Source organism: Neophocaena asiaeorientalis, unplaced genomic scaffold (genome assembly GCF_003031525.2).
Source record: "Neophocaena asiaeorientalis asiaeorientalis breed wild unplaced genomic scaffold, Neophocaena_asiaeorientalis_V1.1 scaffold116, whole genome shotgun sequence".
NCBI classification, from domain to species: Eukaryota; Metazoa; Chordata; class Mammalia; order Artiodactyla; family Phocoenidae; genus Neophocaena; species Neophocaena asiaeorientalis.
The window spans coordinates 12,339,428-12,365,486 of record NW_020174561.1 but is presented as its reverse complement, the minus strand read 5'-3'; the positions used below and the strand labels follow the sequence as shown (position 1 = coordinate 12,365,486).

Below are 26,059 nucleotides of genomic sequence, written 5' to 3'. Positions count from 1 at the left end.
TAGCTTTGTAGCACAAATTTTCTAATTGCACCTACAGTAACTTTCCCAAATATAAGATGATGTTTCCCATTGAATGTAACATTATTATTAACAGTGCAACAAAGATTGAGTTAGCTAGAGTGTCCACTGAGTAATATTAACCTTCAGATTAATTAATGTTTCCATTTAGGAAACAAATGTAAACCCAGTCTGAAACAATACTAAACTGAATCCTAAAGTTTACCACTTTGAACATCTTCAACAAGAGCTTAAATTTTGCATGGCATTTTTTATATACATTGGCTCTGTGAGATCACTAAGGCAATATCATTATCTCTGTTTAGATGGAAAAACAAGTTTAAAGATATTAGGAGATATGCTCAAGGCCACAGTTATATAATGTATTAAATAGGAAGGGAGGATCTCAAACTCCTGTTTCCCAACTCTAAGCACCATTTCTCTATCGGGATTCTTTATCAAATTGGATCTTCCTTCTATAAGCAAATGTGACATTTTCAAAATAGTCAGTTTTTAGAATTAATAAAAATGGTTGAACAGGACATAAATACATATGTAAACAAATAATAGTGTTCTGTTTCCATTGCTAAGAATTTTTTTCATCTACTTATTATCTTAGGTCAGTCATAGATAGGAATTTCTTATTCCTTTGGGCCTAAGCTGCTTATATTTTCTTTTAACACTTGAAGATAGTGTGTTTTTGGAGTTGCCTCTATCTTTAGAGAAACATAGGGCTATACCTGAGCTTGAGTTTAGCCAGTAAAATACTTCCTCGGACAGATAATACTATACTGATCCATGCCATGCTGATAGCTTCTCTTTTCTTCAGTGTAAATTATTTTGCAGTCTCCCATAGCCACCTTTCCATTTTTAAAAGTCCTCATCTTCTTGCCTAGGCTGGATTCCCTTTTATCTTTAATACAAATATAAATAAGGCTTTTCTAGCTCTCACGTGTTTAACTCTTGCTTTTTTTGTTCTGTATTTCAACTTCTCTTTTTTTTATTGTGATGACCTATTCCATGTAAATGAGAAATCTATATAATTTTTTTCTCCACTAGTTAATTTGTTAAAGATGTTCGGTCTATTCTGTTTCTTCCTTACTCTTCAAAAGCCACCTCATGGAGATTCAAAGTAGGAGAAATATACTGACTGTGTATCCTATGTAGCAAGCAGATGGTAATTGCCTTTATCATTGCAGTTTCAAAAAGAGTAGGATGGGGCTTCCCTGGTGGCGCAGTGGTTGAGAGTCCGCCTGCCGATGCAGGGGACACGGGTTTGTGCCCCGGTCCGGGAAGATCCCACATAACGTGGAGCGGCTGGGCCTGTGAGCCATGGCCGCTGAGCCTGCACGTCCAGAGCCTGTGCTCCGCAACGGGAGAAGCCACAAGAGTGAGAGGCCTGGGTACCGGAAAAAAAAAAAAAAAAAAAAGGGTAGGATGTACTGATATCTTTCAAAAAGGTGAGATATTAGATCAAATCTCATGGATTTGGGGGAGTATATCATCATCCAGTTAAGAAATTTCTCTCTGGCTTTTTTGTTTTACTGTTTTACTTTGGTCATTGACATGTGTTTTCTTACTCATTTAAGATGTCTTGATATTGCCATAAACTTAAGTTTCCCTCACCTCAAAATGCTGAGAACACTGGGTTTTATTGTATTTTAAGAAACTGTATTGTGTCATTGATAATCCTTGTTTTAATACAGTTATTCCTGCCTCTACATGCAACTCATCCTCATGTTTCTTTGCCCTACTCCCAGTCTTTCTCCCGAAAACTTGGAGGAAACCTGTGGAAAAGAGCTGGATCCTTTTGTGTCCAAGGCTCCCAGGGACTTAGCCTTTAAAACTTCTTTAAAATTTCAGCTATTTTCTTCCTACTTGCCCTTTTCGTCTCATGCTCTGCCAAAGGTGAAATAGTTCTTCAGTCCCTGCCTCTCTTCAGGGAGCTTGTCACCTTTTGGAATTCAATTTGTCTTTTTGCCTTTTTTTTTTTTTTTAAGATTTATTTATTTTTATTTATTTATTTAGGCTGCACCAGGTCTCAGTTGTGACACGCAGGATCTTCTTTGCAGCACGCAGGATCTTTTAGTTACATCATGCATGCAGGACTCTAGTTCCCTGACCAGGGATCGAACCCGGGCTCCCTGCATTGGGAGCACAGAGTCTTACCCACTGGACCACCAGGGAAGTCCCTTGTCTGGTTACCTTTTGAGTTCAGCTTTTTGGAGTCAAAATAAGTTGTGTGGGGCTTCCCTGGTGGCACAGTGGTTAAGAATCCACCTGCCAGTGCAGGGGACGTGGGTTCAAGCCCTGGTCCAGGAAGATCCCATATGCCGCAGAGCAACTAAGCCCATGCACCACAACTGCTGAGCCGGCGTTCTAGAGCCCATGAGCCACAACTACTGAGCCCATGTGCCACAACTACTGAGTCCGTGTGCCACAACTACTGAAGCCCACACACCTTGAGCCCGTGCTCCGCAACAAGAGAAGCCACTGCAATGAGAAGCCCGCGTTCCACAGCGAAGAGTGGCCCCCGCTCACCACAACTAGAGGAAGCCTGCACGCAGCAATGAAGACCCAACGCAGCCAAAAATAAAAATAAAATTTATAAAAAAAAAAAGACAAACATGATTGGCACAAATTTATCCCAGCTTAGCTTATAGCTACAACAATCAAAAGTTGCATGAGGGCTTCCCTGGCGGCGCAGTGGTTGAGAGTCCACCTGCCGATGCAGGGGACACGGGTTCGTGCCCCAGTCCGGGAGGATCCCACGTGCTGCAGAGCGGCTGGGCCCATGAGCCATGGCCGCTGAGCCTGCGCGTCCGGAGCCTGTGCTCCGCAACGGGAGAGGCCACAACAGTGAGAGGCCCGCGTACCGCAAAAAAAAAAAAAAATCAGTTGCATGAGCTCAAATGGTCAACAATAGGGCAATGCTTTAATAAGTTACAGTTTATCCATATATTGGAGTATAATGACAGTAACCCCTGCTCGCCGCAACTAGAGAAAACCCGCACGCAGCAACAAAGACCCAACGCAGCCAAAAATTTTTAAAAAGTTGTGTGTGGGTTTTTCTGTTTGTTTTTCTAGGGTTTTTTATTATCCACCTTTTTCTCATTGTAAGGATATTCTCTTGTGGCTTTCCTCATCCTAAGCAGAGTGAAATTCTTCCTCCTTCTGCTTTATTTTAATTAATATCTTAGTGATTAAGTGCCACTGTTGGTTAAAGTAGATGCTTTTCCTCTTTTCATACAATTCAGAAAGACATATACATACATATGTATCTGTCTACTAAAAGAGACAATTGGCTCTACTAACTAGTTGTCATAAATAAATTCCAAAACCTGTTATTGTTTAGTATCTAATCTTGGACTTTTGACCAAGGTATCAGTGAATATTGTATCAGTAAATTACCACATTTAGTTACCTTGGTATACATTTTGCTAGAAGTTTGTCTTTGGAGTATATGCCAGCAAATTAAGTCAGTCACTGTCAGGTGTTCTTTGAGTACATTCCTGACAACCCCCCACTCACCCACCCAGTCAGGGCTAGGCAACTGGTGACACCTTGTTAAAATTTAATCCATGTTAAAAATTGTGACCATGATAAATGAAGTACAACTTTGGAGTCTAGTAATTGATGTTGGGAGGGTGAGGTAGGGATTTAAAATGATTTTTCTAGGGGACTCTTTTGTCTGGTGTGTGGCTATCCCCTTGAGTCATTTTTGACAAAGATTCAATGACTTTCCATGTCAACTCCAGTCCATGTTTAGGACTATGCAGTTTTTATAAGAGAGTGTCAACTCAGATAGTCTCCTGGTTACCTTCTAAGTCCAGTGGCTCTGCATCCAAGTGAGAGCTTAGAAAAGTAACATTCCAGCTACTTGACTGGAAGGACAAAGTCAAGAATATTATCAACTGATATTTATAAAAACGATGTTCAGGGAAATTTGTTTAGGGAAGTTCATAATTTTTCTAGGAAATCTTAAACTCTCAACCTCTAATCAAGAGGAAGCAGGTATCTGTATTGCATCATGACAGTTCTTATCCCACCCCTCTGTGTTGCTTTCACTAAGTTTTGGGATATGCTTTGGCACGAGAGACAGCTTTGGAGAATCAATATGAGAAACAGTCCATCTTGTTTGGTCTATTTATTCTTGGTATATTGCCCATTATATCACATAGTATACTTATTTTCAATGACTTCTAGCTTCCCAGTGTTAGGCCAGACTTCACAAGACTATCCTCACTTCAAACATCAGCCACAAGTTGGGGGATCCCCAGGCCGCCTTCACTTCTGACCAGCTGGCTACAAATTCAAGGGGTCCCCACTAACACCCTCAGTTTCATTAATTTGCAGTAATGACTCACAAAACTCAGGAAAGCAGTACATTTATGATTACAGTTTTATTGTAGAAATAGGTCCAAATCAGAACCAGCCAGAGAGATACATAGGGTGAGGTCTGGGAGAGCCCCAAACACAAAGCTTCCATTGTCCCCATTTTCCCCAGGGATGTATTGCCCTTCTGGCACATCCGTGTGTGTGATACACACAGTATTGGCAACCAGGAAAGCTTACCTGAGCTTTGGTGTCCAGAGTTTTTAATGAAACTTCATTAAGCTTGATTGATTGACTAATTGACCACATGGTTAAACTCAAATTCAAGTTCCCCTCCCCTTCCTGAAGTCAGACTGATATTCTGTGGCTCAAAGCCCTAACCCACTAATCATATGGTTGGTCTTTGTGGCATGGCAGTCCCCATTCTGAGTTATCTCATTAGCATAAACTATCAGGTGGAGTCAAAGGGCCCACCAGGAATAACAGGCACTCCAGCCACTCAAGAAATTCCAAGGCTTTAGAGGTTATCTCCTAGGAACAGGGGACAAAGCCAGCCAAATTCTTTGTTACACAAACTCCTGTCCATCTGTTTCCCTCATCTAAGAAAGCTGATAGCCAAATTTGAGGCCCACCTATAAGTGTGAATGTGTGGGTTTGGGTGTGTATATACATGTACACGTATACTTCTTTTTATTTTTTTATCTTTAATTTATGTGCCCATCCCACACGAATTTTTCTTTCTTCCTTTACTCATTTTTATGCTACATTGTTTTGTAATCACCTGAAATACTTAAATGAAATCATTCCAGATACCTCAGAGATAATACATGGTTCTAGAAATAGAAAGCAGGAGGAATAAGGAGTTCTACTGCCCTTCTGTGGAGCCTTTGGTCCACTGCTCTACCTTTATTAGGGAGATTTGTTGTGTTCTTCATTGGAGGAGGGCAACTGGGCTCCTGGACAGAGAATTCCTGGCAGGTTCTGCCATGCTGCTGCCTTTGAGCTAGGTTGGGAGGGAACCTTTAGAGTGGGCGATTTTCTCTCATAGTCACTCATACAGCCATTTAGCCAGGAAACTATTGTGAATCTAATATGTCAGTATCAATAAAATGTTTTTGATATCTGTAATTAATAACATCAGCCTTAGTTTTACTTCCTTATGTTAATGCAAGCTGTTTCCATTGGATTTGTCATTTAAGCATCAGTTTTTTCTTTCCTGTGTACAAATACTTATAAATTGACATCTTCTAAATTACTTTTTCCCAAATTGGATGATTTTTATAATTTCCAACCTAACTCACAAATTTCATTTTCTACCTATATGTCAGTCCCCTGTGACGGTGTTGCATGCCATCTGCTATGTCTGCTGTTTCATTAATGTTTCCTCTGCTTCGGCTTATGAATAAAGATAAAAGACTATGCACTGACCCCTTTGCTACCATTCTTGACATTTTAAACCAATTACATAAACATACAGCTTGTTATTATGACTCTTTGCCTAATACCTCAGCTGTATTCTTACAGCTATGGTTTTTATCCAAGCCTATTTTGTAATGAAAATTTTATCTGATTTCGTCAGCTGCTTTGAGAAGTTCCAACGTATAACATCTGTGACGTTCTCTTCATCCCTCTATTCTGTAAATCATGAATAAAATCTAGTATATCTACCTAGCATGGGATTTTTTAGAAAAATAAAAGCACAAAAATGGTGGCTTGGATTTGCACATCTTTGTGATGCTTTCTATGGATTGTTCTCCTAATATTATATTTTTCTGTTCATAAGTGACTTCAAACATATGCTATGATTAATCCTATCAGATACCAAGCTTAAAGAAAGGAAGGACAGGAGGAAAGAAAAAAAAATTTGTTCTTGATTGCCCAAGTGTCTTCCACCCAGTTTCTTCCTCACTAACGCTTGATCAGCAGCAATCAACATGTGTGCCACAGAAGAAGGAAATACAGAATCATTAAAGCTCAGTGTTGTTTTGTCACATCATACCAAGTTAGCAGCAGTGGGAATAAGGGTGGAGGGACATAGTGGTGATGTGCCTCTCTGTTACCTAGATTCCTCCTGTCTGTTCAAGGGGTCTGAGGAAGTAGAGGCCATAGGAAACAGAGCACTTCCATTCAACAGTTATTGCTTACTTCTGTCGGTGAGGCACAGTAGGGACTACAAAGATGAACCAAGCAGTTCTGCCCCTTGGCAAGCTTTTTATCTGGTGGGATACATTACATAAAAGTAGTAAAATTAACAAGGTTTTCCTAGCAATCATCCATATACTTTAGAAGACCATTATTGAGTTGGGAAAAGTTTCCCTTTACCAGACTTCAGAGCCTAAGTCCCAGGCTGGTTAGTTATTTTGTGGCTTATGATTTAGAGAGTGGGGGAATCGGATGGATGAAAAAAAGATTTTTTTTAAGAGGAAGGGAAGGGGGACAAAGATTTGGCAGCAGGGCACCCAACAACCAAATGAAATGTGTGAACCGATGATGGTCTTGGTGGGAGTTGGGGAAGAGAAGAACATTAAAAGACATTCTTGGGACAGTTGAAGAAATTTAAATATTGCCTGGATGTTACATACTATTTTGGAATTATTATTGATTTTCTTAGGTATAATGATAGTGGCACCGTGGTTGTATATAGGAGAAAGTCCTTATTAGAAGAGGGATGCTGAAGTATTTGAAGTGTCATGAGGTCTGCAGCTCACTCTCTTACTTTCAAATGATTCAACAAAACAAAAGATGTTTAGTGGTAAATATATATGTGTATAGTGTGTGTGTGTGTGTCTGTGTGTGAAAAGAGAGGGAAGCTGTGGTGAAATGTGAACAATTATTGAATATATATATTGAGTATAGGCATGTTCATTGTACTAGTCTTTCAACTTTCCTGTTTGTGAAATTTTTCATAATAAAAAATGGTAAGAAAATAAGAGACACTGACAGAGTTACATGACTTGAATAGCTTCCAGGTTTACTAACTCGTTTGGCATATCATGACATAACTGTCAGCAAAGCCAATTTCAACAAATGAGAACTATCTTCTTCATTTACTGAATTGATTACAACAGGATGATGAAAGCTATTATAGGATATAATAGTTGCAGAATTAAAATAATTTCTTTTTCATCTTCACATGATTTATTTTATGTATAAGTAAAATTTGACTAAAAGTATATCTATATATTTCGTGTTCCTATATTAAGAAATAATAATTTCCTATTTTATAATGTACAGACATTTCATAGAGTAGGCTTTATTAGAGTAGATAAGAGGGAGAGTATGTTGCCATTATTTTATTTCTTAATATGTTTAAAGAATAAAACAATAACATTCTACTTCAATATACTTAGTTTCCTTAATTGTTGGATTTAATAATTATCATTCTAGTTCATCTCCTTATCTTGATTTGCATCTCCTGTTTCTCTCAAAAAGTCATCTTAGAAACATGAATTGATAATTATGCTTTTAAGATATATACTTATTAAAAGTATATATACTGTATTAAAATGAAAGCGTTTAAGTGAAAAAAAGTAAAAACTTGTTCTCCAAATTCCTATCCCATAGCAATCTAAAATTCTGTATGTAACTCTTTATATTTCTAAAAATTATCAGTTGTGAGTTTTTTAAAAAAAACAGCTACTTTAGAACTTTTAAATTAATAACCAATAATAAATTCCATTTTTTAGGATAGTTTACATATACAGTAGGCTTCTTTGTTTAAATAAATATCAACTTACTATTGCTGTGGAAAGCTCTCCATTTTATAGTCTATATGAAGTGCCAGTCCTATATGAGTAAGAGATAATCAATTGTTTTATAAACTCGTCTCCTTTGAGAATTTCATTTTGATTTTCAGGAGAGCATTCACATTTGTAGTGTGTATGTTGTTGCACTGGGGGTGTAAATGTAGTTATCATGTATTATTAAGACTCTACTGTAATAAATTGTGTACATGTGACATAAAGAAGCTCCATGTTCTCTTAGTAGAGATGGTTGGGACATAGTTTTCTTGAAGACCAAGCAATATAGATGTCTATGGAACACTACATACTGTGGTGGCAAAAGAAGACACTTCTAGCACAGAAGTGGTCAGGGTCAGTCTACTTTATGATTTGTAGAATGTTTCAGAAGCAATTTAGAGATCACCAGAACCTAAGTCCTAGAGAAGTGGCATGTTTAAGGCCACATTTAGAGCTAGTTAGTCACAAAACCAGGACAAGAATACACATCTCCTGAGTCCCCATCAGTTGTTGTTCCCACTCACCACAGAGATGTAGTGTTTGAACTGAGCTCTGAAGGATTAGGGAAGAGAACTCCAGTTGGCAAAGATGGATGAAAAAAAGAGAGGACAGTTACTCCAGACCATTGAGTGGCCTGAGGAATCACAATAAGTAATTGAGAACTGCTATTGAGAAGAGTAATACACAGATTATAGCAGATGTTCTTGTTTTTCCCTGTAACAGTTTATATGGAGAAGCAATGCAAGAGAAGGCTTTTAAAAACCTTGAGTAGAATCAGGTACAAAGCAATGTGAATGCCATTCTAAAGATTGTGGATTTTATTCAGTAGAAAACAGGGAGCTATTTCATGTTACTTTAAGTACCAGTTCTAATTGTTTCACTTTCAGATATAGTCATTACATATTTATATACTAGGGTTTTTTTTTTTAAGGTCCATTTACAATCAGATTTTGACTTCCATCTCTCTGGACGTGCTTTGGATAAACATACTTTTTAAATGTGTGTGTACAGGGAAGGTCTTTCCTATAAATCTGTCCATCTGATATCTGGTAACCTCAGTAGATCCAAATAGCACAGAGGACAGAAATCAGAGAAAAAGCACCCCTATGAGGTAAAAATAACTTCCACAAAGCCCATCCAAATACTGGGAGCTACTCTTTCTCAGATACCAAACAAATTTGACTTAATTTTATCCATAGAATTTGATTATCTATTTTTCTTTAGCTGGATTTTAGGAATTCCTATAATCTTGTTCTAGTTTAAGGAGAAAAACAGGAGGTCTATGCAGAGGATAGCAAATGAAAAGGAGGTGTAGATGGCAGAGCCAGTTGGTGGGTACAGAAGTAGACTCACTGACAGTGATAACCATAAAAGAGTGAGAAGGAAGGCCAACCAGAAGAGCACAACAGTTTAGAGTCATTTGTAGGGACAAAGAGATCCTGAAAGTAAATTGATATGTTATAGCACAATATAGTAGTAATTGTTCATAGCAAGGACCCTACATCATACAGAAAAGGTTAAATCATATCTCAAGTTTTGAAAGTAGGGAAAACATGAGAGGTGTCTTGGAAACCATTTTGTATAAAACTATTAACCCTTTAAATACCAAATTAAAATTTATATGATCAAGAAAATCGACTTAGCCAGTATACCTCTTTTTATAATTGTCAGAAATAAGTCATGATCACATTTGTATATATTATCTCTCCTGTTATTTTACCATGTTCTAAAGCCTCAGATGCTGAGAAGTAATCCGTCTAAGACTGATCTAAATGAAGTTTTTGGGTGGATATTTTGTAAGAAAGATTTTTATGTTGCCCTACCTTTCCAGATATCTATCCCCTGGATTCTGAACTTGTTTGTTCACTAAATAGAAAGGTTATTGTTATATGCTATGTGTCTAGATATGCTACAGTGGGTACGTTCTGAGAAAAAAAAAAAGCAAATGTGGTATCCAGATATGGCACCAAGTAGCTTTGTAGCTTTAAACAGGTCACCCTAACATCTCTTTATAAGGAGTTAGTCCGTAGTTTCATGAGGTCCCTTTCAGTTCTCAAATTGTAAAATGCCAGTACTGAGCAGCATTGGTCAGAAGGAAATCTTACTGGAGAGTTTAGATGTGGTTAGTAGAAATAGAATATGTTAATGGGGAGACAGGAAAATAGCCAAGAAGGAATAGGTAGAGTATTCATGTTATTGCAACAACAAGAGTCAAATATGGCAAGAATACAAGTTGGAGCTGAACAGTTGCAGCAGAGAATCCAAAGCTGAACTACCTGGTGGCCATGTCCATTTTTCCCAATTATAGAACTCTTTCTTACATTGATGTTATTAAAATGAGAAAAGTCTTATGCAAATGAAATAAACAGAAAGCAGAGGTGAAACAACAAATGGTTTAAGTAGCTCCCCTTGGCAGAAGGTCTGGGAAAGAGTTTAAAAAGAGTTTGTGCAGTGAACAGAAGGCAGATCGTGAAAGAATGAACTTAGATAAAAATGAAAGGAGTTGTATGGAACTTGCCAGATTAGGGACGACACAGGTACTCTAGAGCCCTTGTCTTTCTTACTGTGGTTGTAGGTAGTGCAGATAAACTAGCAGAGAATTCACAGTGCCACCTCATCACCATGTGAGACAAGCTCCAGAATGCGAACAAAAGAACAGCGTGGTTTTAGTTACTTGCCATTAAAAAGTGGCTTCTTGGGGACTTCCCTGGTGGCGCGGTGGTTAGAAATCCGCCTGCCAATGCAGGGGACACAGGTTCAAGCCCTGGTCCGGGAAGATCCCACATGCCACGGAGCAACTAAGCCCATGAGCCACAACTACTGAACCTGCGCTCTATGAGCCCATGTGCCACAACTACTGAAGGCTTCACGCCTAGAGCCTGTGCTCCGTAACGAGAGAAGCCACCGCAATGAGAAGCCCACGCACCACAACGAAGAGTAGCCCCTGCTCGCTGCAACTAGAGAAAGCCCGCACGCAGCCAAAAATAAATTAATTTTTTTTTAAAAAAGTGGCTTCTTGCTTTAGTGCCCTGTCTACTCCATGCTCCTTCTAATTCACCAAAATGTAAATTAGGCTCTCCTAAGAAGAATCAATTTATACACAACTTCAGGTGTCTACACTCAGGTTGTGCAATACAGGGTCAACTGATAAAACTTAAATTTGGCCAAAGAAAACTGTAGATGGCTCAGTATCACTCTGGTTTAGACTCACAAATCTGTTATATTTGTGCTGAGTCAAAACCAAGGAAATATTAAGTTGAATAAGATTTTTCTTTAGCCAACTTTGGGTTATATCATCACCAGCCTGAGAAATATGAGATGATGATTTTTAATAAGCATTAACAGGTCTTGTAGGCTGAAAACAGGAGCAGACAGAGAAAGTATTGCTCAGCCTTACTGTGGGATGTTTATAGTGATCTTTATCAAGAGCTTTATCTATTGGGTTTTTGGTTTTGCTGCTACCAAAGTTGTAAATATAGAGCTCTGAAGTGTGTTTTCTCTTTTTTAGTCGAACTATACGTTTGTAAAAGTTCGGTTTTCCTTTAATTTGACTTTTACTGTCACTTTCAGTTTTTATGTAAGATTCACTTAAACTTAAAAAGCAATAATTCCCTGGTGGCGCAGTGGTTGAGAGTCCGCCTGCTGATGCAGGGGACATGGGTTCATGCCCCGGTCCGGGAAGATCCCACATGCCGCGGAGCGGCTGGGCCCGTGAGCCATGGCCACTGAGCCTGCGCATCCGGAGCCTGTGCTCCACAACAGGAGAGGCCACAACAATGAGAGGCCCGCGTACTGCAAAATAAAAAAGCAATAATTAAAATTGTCTGATACATCAACCTTACTCCTTTTATTTCTTTGGCTTTTATCTATCCACTTGCTGCCAGCTTTTAAAGCCCTAAACTTCATGAAGTAAACAGTGTTCTTTTATATTTGCTGTGTGCCTGAAGTGTTGAGCAAGGTGTCTCCATTCTGTATGTCAAAGCTCCAACATATTCCAGTGCTGTAATTTCCAGAATCTTCACAGACCCTGGCAACTCCTTTGTAAAGTCTCACAGAGTTCTGCCCTATACATGTACAGCTCAGTATTTGGACCAAGGTAAAAAGAATCCCAGTCCAGGTTTCTTGAGCTCCTCCTCTGCAGCTCTCTTCTTTCTAGTACCTTGTCCCACAAATTCCCCTTGCTTTTGTATCCTGAATGCCCGTCTTTTTTTTCTTCTACACCAAGTGAGGTAGATACATAACCTTCATTTGGGTTTAACTTCCCTATGTTGCAATTTGGAAAACACTACCCAACAGAAAACTGGCAATGTATTATTTTTTTACTCATCAATCACAGCCATGTGCTATTGTCCATTTTCTTTTTGTGTGGTGGAGGGGGGGGCTGTGTTGGGTTTTCGTTGCTACGCGTGGGCTTTCTCTAGTTGCGGTGAGCGGGGTCTACTCTTCGTCGTGTGTGGGCTTCTCACTGTGGTGGCTTCTCTTGTGGAGCACAGACTCTAGGCACACAGGCTTCAGTAGTTGTGGCACGTAGGCTCAGTAGTTGTCACTCGCGGGTTCTAGAGCACAGGCTCAGTAGTTGTGGCGCACGGGCTTAGCTGCTCCACGGCATGTGGGATCTTCCTGGACCAGGGCTTGAACCTTTGTCCCCTGCACTGACAGGCGGATTCTTAACCACTGAGCCACCAGCGAAGTCCCTATTATACATTTTCTGAAAAAAGGTAAGATGTGAAGCAATTTGTTTTACAGTAGTTTACAAGGGGAGGAGAAGTGTTATATACATTATTTCATCATGGCTGAAACCAGAAGTTGATTGAATTGATTTTTATCCTGGCAGCTTCTTAATTTTTTTCTTCAGTGGATTAATATTTCTAAATGTTTGGTGATACATTTCCAGAAATGCCACATGGAATTTGTTAAGCTTCTAGATACAAGGTCATTTTTTATGCTGTTCTACAGATATTTACAGAATCAGCAATAAACTTTATGAAGTTCGTGTTTTGAGCTTCATGTTATAAGAATAGCTGGAGAGTCGTATGCAGGTGTAAAATAAGAACAGCATAAAGACTTTCTTTTAATTTCAAAGAGTTTTCATACCCATTTAGAAGATAAAAGCAAGCAAAAGAGATGATGGTAAAGCAAGTTACCAGTTATTGGGGAATTGACATCAGGTGAGCTCATTAGTTACCAGGGAAACCAGTAGAGAGGCACACCCCTCAGCGCCCCTTTGATGAGAACAATCACTAGCTGGGGCCTGGGGCAAGCACACAGGAAGGTCAGTCATGTGCGTAGGGTATAGGTGAAGCAGGCATTGGTTGGTCAGGGGATGTACAGAGAGCAAGAGAACAGCCATCTTGAGTGGCTTGACCATACACATGCACAATTTGAATTCTGTACATGAATTTCTGATCTAATCCTATAAACAATGCTATGAGGTAATATTTTCATTTTCATCTTAAAATTGAGAAAATTGAGTATTAAAGATGTTAAATAAAATATTGAGTACAGGTGAGAGCCAGATTCAAATCTAGTTCTATTTGATGTTTCAGAGTCTGAGCTCTTAACTATTGTATTGTAGTCCAGAAATGACTACATGGCAGAAATGGGAATCAAGTTGGACCTTAAAGAACAGTTAATATTTATAAGAGTGAAAAAGCAAAGAGAAATAAAATTACCTCATGGAAAAACAATGTGTAGAAGAACCACCATGATTAGAATAGGGTGTTACCAATGTATATTTTAAATTATTTGAGTTGGAGAGTAACAGGGTAATTGTACATGAAAATAATTTTAAGAAGTTTTTCTAGCAACAAAAGAGAGGATAGATATGATAGAAAAAAAGGATTGAAATAAGGCAGACCCTCTAAGAGACTTACTTATAGTAATCTCATAATGACTGATTAAAGACTGGATTCAGGGTGATGGCATTGGGAATGGTGGTGAGAAGTAATATGAAAGACAGTCCAAGTGAAAAATTGATCAGAACTTGATTACAGACTAAACTGAGAATTACAGAAAGGAGCACATTTTTGCTTTTGGAAGAGAGTGAGGTTGGGAAATGATTAATAAAGACAGGAGGAAGGACAGAGTAGTGAAGGATGGTGAGACCCTATTGACTTCAAGTTTCCTACATAGCTATCCTAATGGTATGTTGTCTGGCATTTAACAGTAGAGACTTGGAGTTTAGGTACAAGGACAGGAATGGAGAAATTCAAAATATCATCAGTGTTCACATAATTCCTTTTATGCTTCTACCCCAATTTCCTCCCATCCAGACTATGACTTTTTTCATTAGCTAACTATGGATTTATTAAAGATAATATCTGTGTTTCTATTTTACAGAAAGAAATTCTGGAACAACAGCAACAAGAGCGAAATGATAACAATTTTCAAGGCAGTTGTATGTTTTGCAATGAGGAATTCCTCGGAAACAGGTAGCAATTATGTATGTCTTTAAATTTTACTGTTTTTCATCTGAAGACTTACCAAAACATCCACAATGGCTATATAGACTAAGTTCTATGGATTGGCTCAGAACCCTTTCATATATCCACAGTAATTTTTTTTTAATCCACCAGACATCAAAGATGGAATGTAGTTGCTCTAAGCAGAGTAGGGGGATAACTTTTTTAGATGCCAGAAATAGAATTGTGTTTAATGTTGTAGGGCTTTTTAAATTGTCCGACAGGCAAGACCACGTGCAGCAAACTACAGCAGACGTGCCCTTCTGTATTAACCTGTTAACGCTAAACCTTTGGCTGGGACTTCCCTGGCAGTCCAGTGGTTAAGGCTCTGTGCTTCTACTGCAGGGGCCACAGGTTTGATCCCTGGCTGGGGATCTAAGATCCCAAATGCTGAGCCAAGTGGACAAAAAAAATCCTTTACCAGTTTTTGGTGTTTCACTTTTGAACGTTAAAAATGGTAAAGATCTAAGGGGGAAAAAATGGGGAATTGGTAATTCTCTCACCAACCCCAACTGACCCAAAACCAACTGGTGTACTGTAATTCAGTTCTAATGCTAACCACCCAGAGTTAGCATCAGACTCTACAGGTTTAAGGGCATCATCCCCAACAAGCCTGCCCGCACTTCAGACACCAGCCACAAGTTTAGGGGTTCCCCAGGACACCTGCACTTTTGACCAACTGGCTACGAATTAATTCATGGCTACCCACCAATAATTTGCATAGGTTCATTAATTCACTAGAATGGCTCACAAAACTCAGGAAAGTGTTTATCATAAAGGATACAGATGAGGAACAGTTAAATGAAGAGACACATAGAGCAGGGTCTGGATGGGTCTTGAACACAGAGCTTCTATGCCTTCTCCTCAGAGAATCAGGATATATCATCTTCCTGGCACATCAGTGTATTTACCAACCAAGAATCTTCACTGAGTTTTGGTATCCAGAATTTTTACATGCTTCATTATGTAAGCATGATTGATTTAATTATTGAACTTAATCTCCGGCCCCTCTCTCCTTTCTGGAGGTCAGGGTGGCTCTAAGTCCCAACCCTTTGATCACATTGTTAGTCTTTCTGGTAACCAATCCCCATCCTGAAGCTTTCTAGAGGCCTACCACAAATCACTTTATTAGCAAAGGTAATCTGATCATAGAGAAATTCCAAGGATTTTTGAAACTCAGTGCCTGGAACCAGGGACAAAGATCAGACAAATTTCTTTTTATGCAACAGTAATATTTACAAATGTACATTCACTTAAATATAAGTCATGAAGTTGTAACCTCTAGGAAATGGGAATAGTTTCAGTGACAGCATACAATGGACAATCAGAAAAATATCATTCTCCCACCCACTTGAATGAAAGCAGTCTTTAGTTTCTAAAAAAAAAGAAAAGCCTAGCACAAACTGACATCATTGTCTGAAAAACATTGAAGAGGAGAGGGTAGCTATTTGTTTGAATTTAGAAAAGGGTTTGGATGAAGCATCAATGTTGAAAACACCAGTGATGAAGATTTGATTCTCATATAGAATCAGTTAGCATGGAGAAAAATCTGTGCCAAGGTCACTAATTATGCTCTAACCCTTTCAGTTTCAAAGGGCTTTATGAGGATGGCAGTGAGGACCACCTCACTATCAAAAAGTTTACCAAGCATTGCTACTTCTTTTTAGCATGTTGTTTCTGATTTTATGTTAAAACTATTATTAACCTAGTGAGAAGACGTGTGATTATTATTAGGAATCTCTAGTATTAAAAAGCTATAAATATTTTTATATTTATATAAAGTTTATTTTATAAAAATATTTTATATTTATATAGAGCTTAAGTTTTTATGATAAATGTAGGGACTGATGTGATTTGAAGTATATGTCCATATGATATGAAATTCTGATAATATTGGTATTTCAACTTACTGAATATTGGTGCTCCTATAATTCCTAATATAATCCTCCTGTTCTTTTCTACCTGTATCTGTATTCTCTGTTGACTGGGGTGACATGGGAATTAAGTGAACTCCTCAGTAGTTTTGATTGACTATGTCATTGTTCTCTAATAAATGACATTTTTAAGAAATTAACCAATGACAAAGATAAGCAGCATCTCATTTTTATAAAATGTCCCCTTCTGCAGTTCTTGTTTATGAAAAGGTCAGTTTATAATAAAAGATTAAAGATATAACCTGATTCCAGCTATGTACTTTATTAGCAATACTTTGGGATTATATTTGTGTCCTCCCAGCCTAGGGACATAAAAAGAATAGAAAGACAAAGGACATGGGTTAATGATAAGGATAGAAGAATAAGTACTTTCTTGCTATCCTACATCTATCTCCCCTCTCCTATACACTTTTGACTCTGGAATGTATGAAGCTATTTCTTTCAATCTTAATCTAAAATGTGTCTCCTGTAAACAGCATATAGTTGGATCATGTTTTTTAATCCATTCTGCTAATCTCTGCTTTTTGGTTGGAGTGTCTAATTTATGTTTAATGTAATTACTGATGAGATGGGATTACTTAGACCATTTTGCTGTTTGTTTTATGTTTTAAGTTTCTTTTTTTTATTTCTCCCCTCCATTACTGCCTTCTTTTTTGTTAAATAGATATTTTCCAGTGTACCATTTTTATTCCTTTGTTTCTTTTACTATATTTTTTGAGTTATTTTCTTAGTGGCCCATTCACTATCCACTACAATTCACTGGAGATTACAATTAACATTTTATTTATTTTTTTATAAATTTATTTATTTTTGGCTGCACTGGGCCTTCATTGCTGTGCATGGGCTTTCTCTAGTTGCAGCGTGCGGGGGCTACTCTTCATTGTGGTATGCAGGCCTCTTATTGCGGTGGCCTCTTGTTGTGGAGCACGGGCTCTAGGCGTGCAGCCTCAGTAGCTGTGGCACAAGGGCTCAGTAGTTGTGGCTCGCAAGCTCTAGAACGCAGGCTCAGCAGTTGTGGCTCATGGGCCTAGCTGCTCCATGGCATGTGGGATTCTCCCAGACCAGGGCCCAAACCCATGTCCCCTGCATTGGCAGGCGGACTCCCAACCACTGTGCCACCAGGGAAGCCCCTAACATTTTAACTTAAAACAATTGAGGTCAGATTAATACCAACGTAATTTCAACAGTGTACAAAAACTTTGCTCCAACATAGCTAGCTCTTTCCCACTCCTTTGTGCTATTGTTTTCATACAAACTACATCTTTATACATTATAAGCTCATTAACATGTCTTTAAAATCGTTACTTCATGCAGTTATTTTTACATCAGATATGGGAAGAAAAGATTTGTAAACAATAATTCATTTAATACTGCCTTTTATATTTGACTGTGTAATTACTTTTACTGGAGCTTTTTACTTCTTTATGTATGTTTGAGTTACTATCTAGCATCCTTTCATTTTAGCCCAAAGGACTTCTTTTAGTTTCTTGTTGGGCAGGTCTGTTAACAGTGAATTTTCTCAGGTTTTGTTATCTGGGACCTGTCTTGATTTCATCTTCATATTTTTTCTTGGTATGGGTCTCTCTGATTTATTATACTTGAAGTTTATTGGGCTTCTTCTGTTTGGATTAATGTTTTCCATCAAATTTGGGAAGTTTCTGGCCATTATTTCTTCAAATATTCTTTCTTCCCCTATCTTTCTTTGCCTTTTGGGAATCCTATTATACAGATGTTGGTATATGGGATGGTGTCTGAGGCTCAATTTCTTTTTCTTCATTCTTTTTTCTTCTGTTCCACGGACTAGAAAATCTAAATTTATCTTCAAGTTCATTGGTTCTTTGTTCTGCCAGTTCAGTTTTTCTTTTGAGACCTTCTAGTGAATTTTTCATTTCAGTTACTGTACATTTCATCTCCAGATTTGTATGTTTTTTTTAATTTCTGTTTTTTTATTAGTATCCTCTTTTTTATAAGATATTATTCTCATACCTTTTTTGATTCTTTAGACATGGTTTTCCTTAATTCTTTACACATATTCTTATTGTCTGATTTAAAGTCTTTGTCTGACAAGTCCAACATTTGGGCTTCCTCAGCAACAGTTTTTGTTGACTTTCTTTTCATATGATAGTGTTTATATGCATACTTTTTTTATAACATGTCACTCTTTCATAGCCCAAATGTGTGTTTCAGTGTTTATTAACCTTTGCTTGTACTTCTAATTAGTGTTGTTATCATTATACAAACACTACTCATGACCTGATTTGTTCCTAGATAAGTTGTAAATAATGCAAATTGCTCAAATTTCTTCCTAGATCTGTTCTTTTGAACCATATGGCCAGGGAACACACTTTCAACATTGGGTTGCCAGACAACATTGTAAACTGCAATGAATTTCTGTGTACATTACAGAAAAAGCTTGACAAGTAAGTACTTTTTTATGAAACACGACCTGAAGCTGTCTCAATCTTGGATTCTGTTTTGAATTTTTAAAAATTAATTTAATAGTCAGAAGTAACTCAAGAAATGAAATTTTCTCATTTCTCGTGTTGGAGGAGTTCACATTTTGTATGACAATCCTTATTTTTTGTAGATCATATTGCCTTTTAGTAGTTTTAAAATATAAATGTCATATATACCAAACAATGTATATGCCATTATAAGGTATGTTATTATATAGGGTATGAAAAATATACTTAACCAGCCTAAGAAAGAGAATGTTATTATTTCCTTTGAATCTTGCTGTGTGCCCTTCCTCAGTAGTATCTCCCCCAGAAACCACTATTCTTCATTTCGGATTCATAATTTCTTTACTTTTCTCTATAATTTTTCTACACATTTAGTAAAGTAAATATATTGTCACATTGCTAGATGTTATTCAGTTTTATGTGAAACATAACATACTGATTGCATTCTTTTACCTTTTAGTATTTATTCACATTTATATATCATAACACTCCACTTTTCTCAAGGTCATATTCTGGCAACCGTGAGTATCTAGAGTTTAGCTTGTAGAAATAGGGAAGGAAATTCTCTACATCACCAAAATGGCTTTCAAAAATCTATCCTCTTTTCTTTCTAGGAAAGGGCCCAAGATTTTACTCTCAAAACCTAGTTTTATTCATTTAATATAATACTAATGAATGTGGTATCTCAGACCACAACATTTGGAGCAATAACATTGAGAAAGAAATACCCATTATAAAAAGTTCTGAAATCAAATTCTGGTATCAACAGTACATTAAAACAAGTCTCTTTACTCTTTTATTGAATGACCATTCATTTATAAAATAACACCAGGTGTGCTTTCTAGCAAGATTAGCAGTAGTGATGTCCCTAATCAACTTATTGCCCATAAATTGTTTACTATAAAAGAACATAGTTACTTCTGTGGCATAAGAAATAATTGAAAGGGTGTTTAGTAAAGATGAAAAAGAATTCAGAATAGAAACAACAACTGATTTCAGTCATTTTGTTGTCAAACCCAAGTTCATGTGCCCAACACACAGTGAGGCCAAACAAAGCAAAACATCAGAGTTTTGGTTTTTGAATAAGTTTTCATGTATACTTATTCTGTGTTACTCCAGAAAGTAGAACTCTAATGGCTGTTGGGTAATCCAGGCAGTATCAACTGTCAAGCTTAGTATGAGAAAGACATTTTGTTAGTAATCTGTTCAAAACTGGTCATTACTGCCTCATTAGGTAATGAATTCCCAGTCAGTGGAAATATTCTAGCAGAAGATACATGCGAATGATAAGATAGTAAAAAAAGCACTTACTGTATGCTATGAATGTGCTAGGTATTTTATTCGTATATATATCAATAAATTAAACATGTATACATACATTTATATTTTGTGTGAATTGTTATCATGATTATGAATTTATGTGCACATGTATGTATACATTATCGTAAAAATTCTCTAAAATGTATGTTTTATCATCAGGTTAGCAGAAAATGAGTGGTATCAGAGGGGTCAAGTAACTTGACCACATCCCACAGCTGGCGCTAGGAATCAGACCTGCAAATTAGGTCACAGGATATACCAAACCATGGACTAATTGTTATACTCAATGGAGGCAACCAAAGCTAGTTATCATATATTTATTTGAAGAACATACCTACATTTTCATTTTTAGAATAGGTAATTCGATTAGTAAAGCACCAAAATCATTTTTGGATAATTGCTATCTATATCACAGTTTTAACTAAATAGCCAAGTTGGCCAAGTTAGCCAACTACAAAATAAACCACAGCATGCATCCTCTAAAGCCAAATGAATAAAATGAGAGGGATTCCAGAAGGGTATCATATGCCATTTGAATATTCTGTGAGTCCTAAAATGAATAAATTATAAGACCCAATAATAATAATAATAAAGGGCTATGCAACAACTATTTGAGAGACTTATTTAATCTCAGCATTTGTGTCTTTCTTGTAGCTTGCAGTGCTTGTACTGTGAAAAGACCTTCAGGGACAAAAATACACTTAAAGATCACATGAGGAAAAAACAGCATCGTAGGATCAATCCTAAGAACAGAGAATATGACCGATTTTATGTCATCAATTATTTGGTAAGGCTTTCTTTTCTCTTCATAACTTACAATTTGATTGCATATCTACAAACATCAGAATGTAATTGAGGGATTCTTTCAAGCAATGATAATCTTTAAAATGGTTAGTTTACGAAGAGTAAGTTGATTTGATTTGTTTTTGATTTGCCAGATGTTTATATAGTAAAAAGGTCATGTCTCTACAACTCATAGTGATCTTGATTAAATAAATAGCCATAAATACCTGGATAGCCATGCATTGCCCCCCATTGATTGTCCATTACCATGAGTACAGGGACTTCTGTACTCAACTCAGAAAACGTTGTTGACTTCTGGATGTGCTAGATGCTTTGCTAGATAAATGTTTACAGACAGTCTCTTCACTCGTTCCTTTTTCCCCCATTAAAATATCTTCCCATTTCCCATCAAATAAATAAATAAATAATAAAAATTTGTCTCTGTCATTCTCTTGGGCCAGCTTATTTTTAATGGAAATTTTAGAGAAACCAAGTGATTTCACTCAGCAAGAGGACTTTCATTTTTTGGACTAATAGGATGGACTAATGGGGATACCATGTCAAAGATTTTAAATACTTTCAAAGCTCTCCTAGGCCAGAAACCTCAGTACTATTTGCTGGCCTCTATAGATTACAGTCCCTTTTATTTAAGAAGACGTATTCAGTTGGAGACAAATGTCCATCTCTACAGGGGCATTTGGAAATTTGAGAAGGGAATTTTGATTGACACAATGACTGGAGAGTGTCCCCAGTCTGCTGATTTTTTTAGGTATACATAACAAAGGACGGAAACTGTTGCAGGAAGGGACACCCCTTCCAGGGCCGAGAGTGGACTCTTATCTAACACTCAGAAATGTATTGTCCAAGGAGACACACGTGCTGACAAAGCAAGAGACTTTAGTGGGAAGAGGCACCTGGGTGGAGAGCAGCAGAGGGAACCCAGGAAGAGTACTCTGCCACGTGGCTCACAGTCTCAGGTTTTATGGTGATGTGGTTAGTTTCCAGGTTGTCTCTAGCCAATCATTCTGACTCATGGTTCTTCCTGGTGGCGTGCACATCTCTCAGCCAAGATGGATTCCAGCAAGAAGGATTCTGGGAGGTTGGTAGGACATATGGACTGGCATCTCCTCTCTCCTTTTGACCTTTCTCAGATTCTTCCAATTGGTGGTACTTTGTTAGTTCCACGTTCCTTACCAGGATCTCCTATTGTACAATAAGTCATGCAAGTGGTTATCGTGCCTATCCAGTGTGGGCAGTTTCAGTCAGTGGTTCCCTAACAAAACTACTCATGAAAACAGAGGGAGTTAAGTAGTTCTCCAGTAAAATTGAAATAAAGATTGGCCCTGAACCAAGATGGCAGAGTAGAGGGACGTGCTCTCACTCCCTCTCGTGAGAACACCAGAATCAAAACTAGCTGATGGACAGTCATTGATGGGAAGACACTGGAACTCACCAAAAAAGATACCCTACATCCAAAGACAAAAGAGAAGCCACAATGAGATGGTAGGAAGGGCGCAATCACAGTAAAATCAAACCCCGTGACTGCTGGGTGGGTGACTCACAAACTGGAGAACACTTATACCACAGAAGTCCACCCACTGGAGTGAAGGTTCTGAGCCCCACATCAGGCTTCCCAACTGGGGGTCCGGCAATGGAAGGAGGAATTCCTAGGGAATCAGACTTTGAAGTCTAGTGGGATTTGATTGCAGGACTTCAACAGGACTTGGGGAAACAGAGACTCCACTCTTGGAGGGCACACACAAAGTAGTGTGCACATTGGGACCCAGGGGAAGGAGCAGTGACCCCATAGGAGACTGAACCAGACCAACCTGCTAGGGTTGGAGCGTCTCCAGCAGAGGTGGGGGGTGGCTGTGGCTCACTGTGGGAACAAGGACACTAGCAGCAGAAGTTCTGAGTGTGAGCCCTCCCAGAGTCTGCCATTACCCCACCAAAGAGCCTAGGTAGGCTCCAGTGTTGGGTTATCTCAAGCCAAACAACCAACAGGGAGGGAACCCGGCCCCAGCCATCACCAGTCAAGCGGATTAAAGTTTTACTCAGCTCTGCTGACCAGAGCAACAGTCAGCTCTACCCATCACCAGTCCCTCGCATCAGGAAACTTGCACAAGCCTCTTAGGTAGCCTCATCCGCCAGAGGGCACATGACAGAGGCAAGAAGAACAACAATCCTGCAGCCTGTGGAACAAAAACCACATTCACAGAAAGATAGGCAAGATGAAAAGTCAGAGGGCTCTGTACCAGATGAAGGAACAAGATAAAACCCCAGAAAAACAACTAAATGAAGTGGAGATAGGCAACTTTCCAGAAAAAGAATTCAGAATAATGATAGTGAAGATGATCCAGGACCTCGGAAAAAGAATGGAGGCAAATATTGAGAATATGCAAGAAATGTTTAACGAAGACCTAGAAGAATTAAAGAACAAACAAACAGAGATGAACAATACAATAACTGAAATGAAAACTACACTAGAAGGAATCCATAGCAGAATAACTGAGGCAGAAGAAAGGATAACTGACCTGGAAGACAAAATGGTGTATTTCACTGATGCAGAACAGAATACAGAAAAAAGAATGAAAAGAAATGAAGACAGCCTAAGAGGCCTCTGAGACAACGTTAAACGCAACAGCGTTTGCATTATAGGGGTCCCAGAAGGAGAAGACAGACAGAAAGGACCAGAGAAAATATTTGAAGAGATTATAGTTGAAAACTTCCCTAACATGGGAAAGGAAATAGCCACCCAAGTCCAGGAAGTGCAGCAAGTCCCATACAGGATAAACTCAAGGAGAAACACACTGGTACACATAGTAATCAAATTGGCAAAAATTAAACACAAAGAAAAATTATTGAAAGCAGCAAGGGAAAAACGACAGATAACATACAAAGGAACTAGCATAAGGTTAACAGCTGATTTCTCAGCAGAAACTCTACAGGCCAGAAGGGAGTGGCATGATATACTTAAAGTGATGAAAGGGAAGAACCTACAACCAAGATTACTCTACCCAGCAAGGATCTCATTCAGATTCGTTGGAGAAATCAACAGCTTTACAGACAAGCAAAAGCTAAGAGAATTCAACCCCACCAAACCAGCTCTACCACAAATACTAAAGGAACTTCTCTGAGTGGGAAACACAAGAGAAGAAAAGGACCTACAAAAACAAACCCAAAACAATTAAGAAAATGGTCATAGGAACATACATATCGATAATTAGCTTAAATGTGAATGGATTAGGGCTTCCCTGGTGGCACAGTGGTTGAGAGTCCGCCTGCCAATGCGGGGGACACGGGTTCGTGCCCTGGTCCAGGAAGATCCCACATGCTGCGGAGCAGCTAGGCCCGTGAGCCACGGCCGCTGAGCCTGCGCGTCCAGAGCCTGTGCTCCTCAACGGGAGAGGCCATAACAGTGAGCAGCCCACATACCGCAAAAAAAAAAAAAAAAACATAAATCGATTAAATGCTCCAACCAAAAGACAGAGGCTTGCTGAATGGATACAGAAACAAGAACAATCTATATGCTGTCTACAAGAGACCCACTTCAGACCTAAGGACACATACAGACTGAAAGTGAAGGGATGGAAAAAGATATTCCGTGCAAATGGAAATCAAAAGAAAGCTGGAGTAGGAGTACTCATATCAGATAAAATAGACTTTAAAATAAAGAATGTTAATGTTAGAGACAAGGAAAGACACTACATAATGATCAAGGGATCAATACAAGAAGAAGATACAACAATTATAAATATATATGCACCCAACATAGGAGCACCTCAATACATAAGGCAACTGCTAACAGCTATAAAAGAGGAAATCGACAGTAACACAATAATAGTGGGGAACTTTAACACCTTACTTACACCAATGGACAGATCATCCAAAATGAAAATAAATAAGGAAACAGAAGCTTTAAATGACATAACAGACCAGATAGATTTAATTGATATTTATAGGACATTCCATCCAAAAACAGCAGATTACACTTTCTTCTCAAGTGCACATGGAACATTCTGCAGGATAGATCACATCTTGGGTTACAAATCAAGCCTCAGTAAATTTAAGAAAATTAAATCCTGTCAAGCATCTTTTTGGACCACAATGCTATGAGATTAGAACAGGGAAAAAAACGTAAAAAACACAAACATATGGAGGCTAAACAATATGTTACTAAATAACCAAGAGATCACTGAGGAAATCAAAAAATACCTAGAGACAAATGACAATGAAAACACAATGATCCAAAACCTATGGGATGCAGCAAAAGCACTTCTAAGAAAGAAGTTTATAGCTATACAAGCCTACCTCAAGAAACAAGAAAAATCTCAAATAAACAGTCTAACCTTACACCTAAAGGAACTTGAGGAAGAAGAACAAAAACCAAAGTTAGCAGAAGGAAAGAAATCATAAAGATCAGAGCAGAAATAAATGAAATAGAAACAAAGAAAACAGTAGCAAAGATCAATAAAACTGAAAGCTGGATCTTTGAGAAGATAAACAAAATTGATCAACCATTAGCCACACTGATCAAGAAAAAGAGGGAGAGGACTCAAATCGATAAAATTAGAAATGAAAAAGAAATTACAACAGACACTTCAGAAATACAAAGCATCCTAAGAGACTACTACAAGCAACTCTGTGCCAATAAAATGGACAACCTGGAAGAAATGGACAAATTCCTAGAAAGGTATAACCTTCCAAGACTGAACCAGGAAGAAATAGAAAATATGAACAGACAAGTGACAAGAAATGAAATTGAAATTGTGATTAAAAATCTTCCAACAAACAAAAGTCCAGGACCAGATGGCTTCCCAGATGAATTCTATCAAACATTTAGAGAAGAGCTGACACCCATCCTTCTCAAACTCTTCCAAAAAATTGCAGAGGAAGGAACACTCCCAAACTCATTCTGTGAGGCCACCATCACCCTGATAGCAAAACCCGACAAAGATACTACAAAAAAAGAAAATTACAGACCAATATCACTGATGAATATAGATGCAAAAATCCTCAACAAAATA

The 26,059-nt window shown here is 38.1% G+C and overlaps 1 protein-coding gene across 3 annotated transcripts in view; it reads left to right on the top strand.

The window, feature by feature from the left end:
• ZNF277 (zinc finger protein 277) overlaps positions 1-26,059 on the top strand; it is a 112,692-nt gene that overhangs the window by 74,103 nt on the left and 12,530 nt on the right. For all 3 annotated transcript variants that reach the window (XM_024757833.1, XM_024757834.1, XM_024757835.1), the window contains exons 5-7: positions 14,412-14,503; positions 18,777-18,887; positions 20,904-21,036. In XM_024757833.1, coding sequence (XP_024613601.1) covers positions 14,412-14,503; positions 18,777-18,887; positions 20,904-21,036 — 336 coding nt within the window. The remainder of the gene's footprint in view (positions 1-14,411; positions 14,504-18,776; positions 18,888-20,903; positions 21,037-26,059) is intronic.